The sequence below is a fragment of the Strongylocentrotus purpuratus genome, unplaced genomic scaffold, assembly GCF_000002235.5.
Source record: "Strongylocentrotus purpuratus isolate Spur 01 unplaced genomic scaffold, Spur_5.0 spur5_scaffold_21, whole genome shotgun sequence".
NCBI classification, from domain to species: Eukaryota; Metazoa; Echinodermata; class Echinoidea; order Camarodonta; family Strongylocentrotidae; genus Strongylocentrotus; species Strongylocentrotus purpuratus.
The window spans coordinates 33,970,039-33,981,015 of NW_022145607.1; the positions used below are offsets into that span (position 1 = coordinate 33,970,039).

The following is a 10,977-nucleotide window of genomic DNA, read 5'->3' on the forward strand; positions in this document are numbered from 1 at the left end:
GTCTGACATAGCAACTTATATGTTGCTATTGTTTGTGGTATTGTAACATGTGGTCAACTTTTGCAAAGTTACATGCCACTTTCTCAAGTTGGCTCATTGATGACTGACAGATGATGTCACAATGGGAATGGGAGGTTTTGGGGGTGGAACTTACCAAGTTTGAAAAACAAATATTTCAAAAAATATTTTAAAACCCATGAAACAAATTCAGAAGTTTATATATCAAAATATGAGATGTATGCAGGACTGCACACAAACAGGAATACACTTGTATTTCGATGACATGGGCCCTTTAAGGACTTATTTCATATACTGTAGGCATACATGTAGCCACTTACTTCACCTGGGTCGAGTGCCGCAAATGTACATTAATGTCCTGTCCTGCTTTAGGGATTCGAAACAAGTATGTTGCGATCCACCAGACCAAAACCCTTTATGTGTTGTGATCTAATATACCAAATGTCATACAAAACATACAAAAAAGTCACAGTCTCCTAAAACAGCAAATACAATTTTGAAAACAGAAATAACTCGAGCACCATCTATTTCTCAAATATTTTTTTTTTTTAAATAACGTTTTTGTCAGCATCGCTACATGCCAAGTGTTTCATATTCATTCCCTCCTCCTAAAAACAATTCATCCGAAACCGGATCGCCAGGTTTGTAGGAAACTGAACAGACGTTGTCCGGTTCCAAGTATACAGCGGGTTCCTGGTACACTGGCTCGCCTAAACTGTCCGCGTACGGTCCGTCTGGCATGGCGATCCTCTGGGCTTCTTTGCGTTGCACGCTCAAGCTCTGGTAACCGTTGCCCCCGTCGTTCTTGCGTTCGCTTAGCGTCATGTAGGGAGGGGCGTTTATGGTTTGATCGTTGCCTAGAGGTGTTTCAAGCTTGCCAGAAATGTTGTACGTTATTCTCGACCTGGAATTATATAAATTAACTGCCTTATTTACATTTATGAGAATATTTGTTGGAAAAAATTCAGTTTATATCCATTCATACAAAGGCTAATAAAAATACTCAGCAAAGAAAAAGAAAAAGAAAAAAGTGCACGAAATTTACAATTTATATTTATATAACTTATCTTGTATTTATCTAATGAACATAAATTAATATTCTTTAAAGCCTATCTGCTTTAGTTTGGCCAAGAGGTTTATAGCTCCCTTCATGGTCACTGGCAGGTGATTATCTCATCAAATCAGCTGTCAATTAACATAAGAAAAAGGGGATCATGGGGACCAACGGGTACCGATTACGCAGTGTTGGCTGTATGGAGGGCGCAATTAGCTACAAGTAGTGCAGTCCTGCTTTAAGATGATACGCAATTGGAATCATATCGTTCATGTATGAGTGAGCATAGCCATTAAAGTATGAATGAAAATTGCCGAATTGGGGCACCTCGTATATAAATATTGATGATTATTTCTATCTAACTTGTAGAGTCAGTTTTAAAACAACGAAAAACAAACTATCAAGGGGGAGGAGAGTCATCTTTACCGTGCTTGTTAGAACCATGCAGTTCTTTGATGACTGTTGACATCAAGAGCTCAATTTCGAACTCACAATCATGAAAGGTAAAAATATATAATCAGTTATTTCGCAAAAACTAGAACGCAAGAGAGTCTATATCCGGGCAAGAAACGTCAGCCCCTGGCAAAATTGTACCAGTATTAAAGCCTACTAGAGTAAAATAATACGTACCGCAATCTGCAGTTCCAGATGAGACAGCCCAATACTATAACAATGCAAAAGAATAACAGCGCCCCCAAGATGTATACAATTATCATCATCATTCCATCTGCAAATTGAAAGGTAAAGTAAAAGTTTCGTTTGAGACGTTGAGCAAAACGTCCATTGATAAATAAGACGGAAACACAATTAAAGAAAAAAGTAATTGAGTAGTCAGTACTCTGTAATCAAGGTAACCGCATAGAAAATATTTCCGAATTTTTCGATTATACTCCAATTACATGGATAAGCATAATGACAATAATGAGAGTAATGATGAAATAACATTAAGTTGTAATGTAAATAATACAACTATTTCGAATAATTATAATAATAATAATAATAACAATACAATAACGATAATTGATAAACTGGATTAAAGCAGCGCTTAAGACAAAATTTTGTCTCCAAGCGCTTGATAGATGTTATTACCCCGGTCATCAGATTCATTTGCACACTATATGCACCATCTTCACTCCTTGGGGAGTCTTCCTACATGTACCATAAGGTCACCGTGAGGCAGTTACTAACACAAGGGATTTCGTCATTCTACAAGGTCCCTATTTCTCTCCTAGATATAGAGTCGCAAATGTAGTTTAAAGACTTGTCAAATGACATTAGTGCCGTTTCTGAGATTTAATCCACGACCTCTGCATTTCAAGCCAAACCACTCGACTAAGACATTCCGTACAATTTACTTAAAAGACAATCGTTATGTATGCCCATGGTAGCCTCATCCTTCATCAATAGTATTAGTTAAGTTTTTATCGACAGCCTTAACAAGATCAGATGTTCAAGCATTCAAAGAATCTTTTCCTCCCGGCTACCCATTTAAATCGTCTTGGTTGATAGTAGCAAACGTATATTAATGACTTGCCCACGGATATTGGTGCCAAAGCAGGGATTCTAGTCCGGTTATGTATCCCCTGTACCACGACACCTTCACATGAATAACCCTGATAGAAGTTACATCTCTATTCACAAACCTGACAGACTGCCTTTGAATCCTTCGGAAATCTTGGTAGGTGCCACTTCAGTTGATGATGTTGAGCTTGGAGACATCATGGTTGTATTCCTACCAGGACTGGTTCCCTCTAGAGGATTGGGTGTTCTTGCCGACGATGTTCGGGTAGTTGGCATGGTAACAGTCGTTGGAGTGGCTGTATGGATGGATGATAATCAACATCATCAGCATCATCATTTTGATCGCGCACATATTTATTTTATTTTATTCACGCTGAAGACAGCTACAAAACCTGGTTCTAGCCGACTTTCCAGAAGCCCCGAACAGTATTACAGTCATGCAATGAATTATATTTTACCAGAACACCCATTACTTCACTTCGGCCCCGTCTTAAATAGAGTTGCGATTGATCCAAGTAAATCGCAAGTCCTTTAATCAATCGCAAACATACTCAAAACTATATTTTGTACATTATCGCCATTAGCATTATCATCACAATAATCTCCATCGCCATCGTCATTGTCGTTGTCATCTGAGCTAGAGTCGCTGTTCGACCGGTGTGTTGGCTCAGTCAGTAGAGCGTCCGCCTCTCAACCGGGAGGTCGTGGGTTCAAACCCCGGCCGCGTCATACCAAAAGACGTTAAAAGACGGGAGTTGCTGCTACCTTGTTTGGCGTTCAACATTAAAGGGATAGAGCAACGTCGATCTGGCGCTGCTCAGTGGCTGCCGGGCTCACGATCAATTGGGCAAAAAGAATTTCCATTTTCGGTTTAATAAAATTTGGAGTGGACTTATTATTATTATTATTATTATTAAATAAAAACAATCCCTATCCTTCATGGTATAAATTACCTGTTATATGTACGGCCATTTTTGCAATTCCTCCGCAGGTTTCTAAGTTGTTCCCCGCACATGTGTGTCGGCATTCTGCGTCGCTAAAGTGACCGTACTGTATATAATCTGAATCAGCATCCCCACAGTAGCATTCAGAACCCAGCTCCAGGCCCGCGTATTCAAAATCGCGGAGTCTACAGAAGGAAATACAGTCGCTGGTCGTCATCGCCGTCGAATCGACGTACGATGTCCCCGTGAGTAATCGTGACAGCGGGTTATCTGCATAACAGCCAAGATAAGATGGTCCTGCAGGATAAATTACAATTCGTTGGTAATCACTGATCTGATGAAATGATGATAAACAAAGGTGAAATACTTGAACTGTTGATGAAAACATCACTAAGCTTTTGATTTATAAATATTGCCTAAAATAATTTCCAAAAGTCTAAACTGGAGTGAATGTTATGTTAGATTTGTTTTTAATTTAGAACTTCGTGCCTAAAACCGTGTAAAACTTTACTTACGTGACAATAATGTAAGCAACACCGTAGTCAGTCCAACCCCCTGCCCACACAACATTTTCCGTGACTAGGCGTGATTAGCTATACCGTTTCGCGATAGTTATACAGTTTCGCGATAGTTTTACGATGAAATTGTGTGTGTGTGTGGACGCTCACTAACGATACGTCGTATAGCGAAACGTCGTATAACGAAATGCAGGTTTAGGCATCGTTTCGAACTAGAACTCAATAAAGAATCACGCCTAATCACGCCTAATCACGGAAGGTGTTGTCTAACTGGGCGGGGCTTATCGTGACCTCGAGCGAAAGGAGACCAGACCTCTCATTTCCGCTTCCATTTCATGACCGCAGTATACGACATTTCGCTGTAGAGTTTCAGGATTGCTTTCTTCTGTGTGTGGACATCCTGGAATTTATACGATGATTATCTATACGACGTTTCTTGTGTGTGGACACTCTGAAATTTATACGATGATTCTTTATACGACGTTTCGTTATAGAGTTTCGGGATAAATTGTTTTGTGTGTGGACACGCTGTACGACAAGTAAGTTCTTTGCTCACCTTGACACACTGCTCCTGCTGCGTTTGAACTGCCAAAGCAACTCTGTGACGACATCTGACAATCGTCCAAATTGTTTTCATCTTTTTAAAGAAAAGAAAGAAAATCAATGATCAAGAAGAGACTCCTTACCACAATGTTTGTTTCCGTATAGAGCAAATTAAAAAAATGAGAAGGAGTTGCATGTGTGCGGACCGTGTAGGTGTTGTAAGTGTGTGTGTGGGGGATGATCTGGCTTTTGTGGACGGGTGTGTGGGTGGAAGTGTGGGTATTGGTGTGGATGGATGTGGGTTTTGGTGTGTGTGAAGATTAAGAGTGTGGTTTAGTAGCATGACACGACACAGACTGAATTAAAGATGGAAAGGAGAGAAGGAAGCGAGAGGGGAGTTATATACAGAGGCTGATCCCGTTCTTGGAAATGGGGAGGTATTACCAAGAACAGGGAGAACTATAGTGAAAATCTGTCATTTTGAAGTTTAAGGGTAACTTTATTGAGAAGAAAAGGTCACCTAATTTTATTTTTGGTCATGGTAAATATTTCGTTTTATCTATCCAAACAAGTATCGCCATCCCCAGATTAATAGTTCTCATTTCATACAAATATTTATAAACATTATGAATCAATAAATGTGATCACGCAAATTTTTCATTAACAATTTACACATTATTGTTATAGAAAGTTATAGAAAATGATAGAAAACAGGACTTCTCGCAATAAATCAATAATATGACATGGTGTTGAAAATTAAGATTTGTTTTAAAAGTTTTTAATCAGTGGCTAAACAGCAATGACTATTCTAATTTTTTACTAAAAACTAATGTCCTCTATCAAGAAAAAATAATTCACGTTTCCAAATGCCCTGGTTTATTATTGGCAATATATGAAATATGTATTGTGTTATAGTGCTTTCAGGTAAAAAGATTGGAAAGGCTGCTTATTCTTGTCTGTGTGATGAAGCTACGCCCTTTGGTTTTGTGTTTAAAGCAAGGGCTAGTTGTGACCCCCACCACATCAGTGTCAGGTTCTGTCTATAGAAAGATGGCATGATTAGCTAGCGTAACATTTTTAAACAGTATGACCACGGCCATCGTGGTATTGACTATTGAGCCTTCTGTGAGCCACGACAAAGGAAGAGAGTTGTCCACATATATGGTCCTTACTTCCTTTACAATTGATATTCTTCTTGTAGATGGGGGCTGTCCCCGAGCCAAACTGGGACCTCGTGAGTTCCATTTGAGCCCCGGTAAAACCGAGCTGTCGACACGTCACTATGACGTCATTCATGTTCCACGAGCTCCCGCAAATTGTGTTCCATCCAATGCCCTCAACGTTGACCTCGATTCGGCCGCTAGTCGGGGAATCCCCATCTTGTAGCCTAACATCTGTGATCATGTAAGAAACACAAGGTCAAAGAATAGATAAACGATTAAACTTGTTGGTTAAACAAATGAGACTTGTTAGTAATCATTTTCAATTGATGTTAAAAATAAACTGAACTGACGGCCAGGTCCATCAAATTAAGTATTACGAATAACATACCTGGTAACCAGAAAGTCAATATGATGGCAAATAACCTGCAGAAATTTCCTGTACAAGAAATGTTAACATCACATTATCTAAATTTCCTGCTAATTTTCTTATTTTACCCTTTACAAATTTGATTGGTATCCCTGTATAACATAATTTTACTTGCAAATATCCAACAAAAACAAGTAATCAATACTGAAACGAATTAAAACACAGAACTATAATTATTGCACTTTTTTTGCTGATTTCTTATGGCTTGGCGACAAACAATATTCTTCAGTTCGCTCCTCTCTGACGAGTGTTGTGGTGAATCCTGTCCCTTGGATTTAGGGTAGAAACAATAAACTGATTATTACTGGCGCGCTTGGTCTCTTTCACACCAAAAGAAAGAGCAATAATGATTGTAATGACCATATCTGCACACTATTGATAGCAGTGTTTATATTGCTAAGATGTGCACATCTATACTACACAGTGTCACTGTGATATGTCTACATGTTCACTGTAGCCATAGTGTGTTGCACCGCATGGCTGTGTGTGAACACAGTCTGTGTAATTTATTTGACGTCATGGCATGAACATGTTTCTATATATATAATCAAAAGTGAAATCCCATTCTGATTTAATAGCAGCTATATTTTGTCACACTGCGTCGTCCTGTAAACACAGTGTGTGGAATGAATACCACGAAAAAACGTGTTTCGTATGCCGTTTAAAATCCCCTCGTTTCCTTGTCCCAAGATTTTCTAGAAGTTAATATTGATCTGGCCAGAATCTGTAGCTAGCAATCAAACTTGGGTCATAATGTTCGTGACGTCTACACGAAATGACGTCGCAAAAATCACCCCTCGATTTTACTCAACGGATGCCCATTTTCTAAGCCCTCCACTTCAAAGGTTACGAATGCTATTACTCCACTCGTAGGCAATACAATCCCAATAAGTTTGTATTGTTGTATTCAATGAATAACAAGCTCTCCGTATATATATAATTTGTCTATTTCATTTTTGGCCTTGCATGGGGTCTTTAAGCTTCCGTAATATACTGACACTTACTGGCACTCCGGAAACTACTGGTCAAGCTCAATCGGGTTTTAAACCTGGACTAAGGTTAGTCCTCATGAATACCGGCATGTGATCTTTCCGGTGAGATTGGATGGGATTCAGAGTATTCTGGATTACCCACACTAATAACTATTGTAACATCTCATTATGTATACGACAACACGTACATCATTATGGGAGACACCATGAACAATAATCTCGTTTCCGTATTTGCGATTATTTGGCGGAAACCGGAACCGATTAGAGGTTGCTATTCTCCCATGTACAAAAGGTATATATGAATTGATTCAGACTTCAGTTAATACACGATGCTATGTAATTGATGGTTGTTTACCCGTAATCCTAAACTGGAAATAAAGGGAAAGATCAGATTTTAACCGAGCAATTGATGTTTCTAGTCCATTTTATGCTTACCCATACATGTACATTAGGCCCACAAATATGTAAGTCACCTTTATATATTTATAATTATTATAATTCTCCCTTTTAACCCGTGATTGTCACCTCGAAAATATCGACGACATAATTTTTTTTTTCTTTCAAATATTTCAAGAAAGAAATAATTCCATCTTTGATAAGAAAGAATTGGCCGTATTAATTCGTGATATTGATGTCGTATATATTTCCGATCGTTTACTTTTGACTACATTGCACCATTGCATTGCATATGCATACATTGTAAAGCGTGTAATGTCAGTTTTTTTTATTATAATCATTTTTGAATAACCGTCACAACTTTCATATCATTATTATTTTGTATGCTTTAATATATTGTCACCATCAGGTAACTATACATTTGACAATACCTCCTCTAATGCACTACAGGAACGTTTTTTGTCAGTAATTTTTGTTTGAGAGGGTTTACTTGTAGCAGATTATGCACCATTCAGAATACAGTGTATGTTGACAGATATTCAATTAAATGGTGTTTTTACTTGTATACGTCCCCAAAGAAGTAGTGACAGAGAAATGATAATGCAAAGAATAAATATGATCTGAATGTGGACAAACAAGCAAAAAAATGTAATATCTATGGTGGTATAGCTAGTCCAAACTTAAACTGGTCGTATTACGATGTATCAATAGGTAAGTAATCAAAGTAAGGGACTTAATAACTTTATAACGGGACAGCAAACTATCAATCAAATTGATTGGAAATTTCACAACAATTGTTAACGTTTTATCGTTAAAAGTTTTAAAAGTAAATCATAAAAAACACATAGACATACGATTTATGCCTATTACATTTACAAGACATGGATAAGTGCTTTGTCTACACATCATTTTCGCACTTCATGGCACTCCTTGCAGCTACTAGCCCAAGTGCTGCCCAACCTACCATCCCAGTATAGCTTCCGGAGTGAGCTGCTACATAGATTACTCCATCAAGTGTTAAGTTTCAACATGAAGGTGATGTTAATGTTTTAGAAATTTGAGTAGTTCTTACCAAGAATTGTTGCACTTGAGCAAATCCACGATATGGCAAACATCATCGCCTTTATACCTGATAGATCCATGTTCATTAATGTACTCTTTCAACTGCAAGGATTACTTCAGCCTGTTCAACTTATATATTCCTTATAGAGCTGCTTGGTAACGAGAGCATCTTATGAAAGCGAATCGAGACCACCTCTATTTTCTCTTACCGATAAGATAGAAGTGAAACAATGAGAGTTAAGACGAAAGTAAAACCGCTCGCTTTTTTAATGTTATGCATGCAAAATAACGAAGTCATCCCACACATGCATGGAAATGCATAAAATGTTCACAATAGACGCACGTTCAAGGTCTGGTAGAATTCTGTTACTTTCTCTGACGTATAGAAACTACACCATTGTGACGTATGTTTGACGAGTGTCTGAGTATAACGATCAACTAGTACCAAAAAAAAAAACAATGACCCACCGGATACTAGTTCATGTGAGAATCGAACTCATCGAAGGGAATATAGGTAGAACGACTATTGAGTTCTATCTGTGATCACATTTCACTGAAAACTTACACCTTAGACTCAAAAGCTTTTCTCCAAAATTGTCCTCTTGTCGACTATAAAATAGACCTTTGCGGTCCTGGCAGTTCGTATCGTAAGCCACTGGTCACCGAAATAAGATTGTATTCCTCATATCCCTGGTGACTTCGCGATCCGCCTCAACGACGCAGGCAATCTGGACGCTTGGTAAGGGAGTATGTGCTGGTCCATGAGGTCCTGATATATTTCAGAAGGATTATAATGTACCGTCTATCATCCGTGTTCATCACATTCCGTGTATAACTTGAAAGAGGAAATATATTCCTAATCTACCAATACGGTGTTCATAAAAAAAAAACCTGCGGTAGCGCTATTAAAGCGAATACATACAATACCACCACAATACATGGAACTCCTTCAGCGGCCCTGGCCTACTGCTTCCGAACAATAACATATCCAGATACACCGAGCAGGGTTTGCCTCCTGTTGAGTGCAAAAGGTAAAGCTTGGGTATTTGTTCACTTTCCACCTATTGTGATGATTCGCCCACATGTACAAACAGAACGGCGACAGAGTATACCGAGCAAATCATGAAAGAAGCTAGTGGAGCTCGTTTGAACTCTTGCGTCTGTCAATTAAAATGCCGGGTTCATAATACATCGCCGCACGGTTGAATGACGTTGAACCCAATGAATGCATGGATATGGCCTTTAAATGCTCAATCCATGACCCAATCTTGTCCTCTCGTTCATATACACCCCAATTTCTCTCACTTCCTTTGTTTAAATCTGATAGTTTTGCAAACATTATCTGCATGTTCTCGAACTTAACTCTAAGTAGGACTTAATCATTATGGAGAGCCGTTTGTAGCTTTAAATTAAAATATATTTAAAAGCAAACCTTCAAGTATTTTACATTTGTTATAAATTCCACATTAAGAACATGAAATCTCCTACATGATAGAAAATATAAATGCATGGAATCAACATTTTATGCCTTGTAAAATAACTTTTACAAAATACTTTCCAAGATGCTCACGGCTTTCCATAATTGTTAAGTCGAACTTACAGATACGTACAACTTAAGATCTTTGTAAAACACCTCCAAGCATTCCCAAGTACCCATGTTACATCTGGATCGAGGGGTACAGAAATATGGACAAAATATCTTGTCCAAAGATGTTAAAGCACCGAGGGAGGTTCGAAGCCAGAACATCTCGAAAGAGGGTCAACGAGCCTTCACCAATGTTACGTGTCATAGCAGGATGAGCACATATCAACCCCTGTATTGTGCTATTGTAGTGGTTTTTATTTAATACCTGACTGCTAAGTAAGCATAAATGCTTGCTAGTAGGCAACCAGAGGACCGACGGCTTAAGGTCCTCTCCGAGAGACCTGGTAATGAGGATTAATGCCTTATTAACGAGCACAAGCGAATCGAATCGTCTTGGTTTCAAACCCGGGTCACCGGATTACGAGACCACTGTTCTACCGCCTGTGATAAAATGGCGCCCTTGAGTTGGCCTTGCTTGAATTCAGAGGAATACTAGCTCTTAACATGAGACACCATTTAATCAGGTTCCCACGCCTGATTGGTCGAGTACTAGCTAATGATGAAAATGATGAAAATATTTCTAAAAATAATGTGATCTCAAAGTGGCTGGAATCCATTTACTTTATCATGTAATGTTCAATCTTTCAACTCGAACTTTTGTAAATGCTACTTCGATCGTCAGCAAAGCTGATTCCCATATCCCAAACAATTAATCGGTATACAGAGTCAAGATTATGAAAAATTAAGTAGCTTT

At 38.5% G+C, this 10,977-nt stretch overlaps 1 protein-coding gene across 1 annotated transcript; it reads right to left on the minus strand.

Moving 5' to 3' along the window:
• Positions 1-527: 527 nt before the first annotated feature.
• On the minus strand, positions 528-9,904 carry LOC591818 (soluble scavenger receptor cysteine-rich domain-containing protein SSC5D). Its single transcript, XM_030994573.1, has 7 exons — positions 8,649-9,904; positions 5,771-5,992; positions 4,612-4,692; positions 3,547-3,834; positions 2,716-2,889; positions 1,703-1,799; positions 528-922 (listed from the first exon to the last, which is right to left on the minus strand). The coding sequence occupies exons 1-7, from the start codon at positions 8,722-8,724 to the stop codon at positions 592-594; spliced, it is 1,269 nt and encodes a 422-aa protein (XP_030850433.1). The 5' UTR covers positions 8,725-9,904; the 3' UTR covers positions 528-591.
• Positions 9,905-10,977: the final 1,073 nt, after the last annotated feature.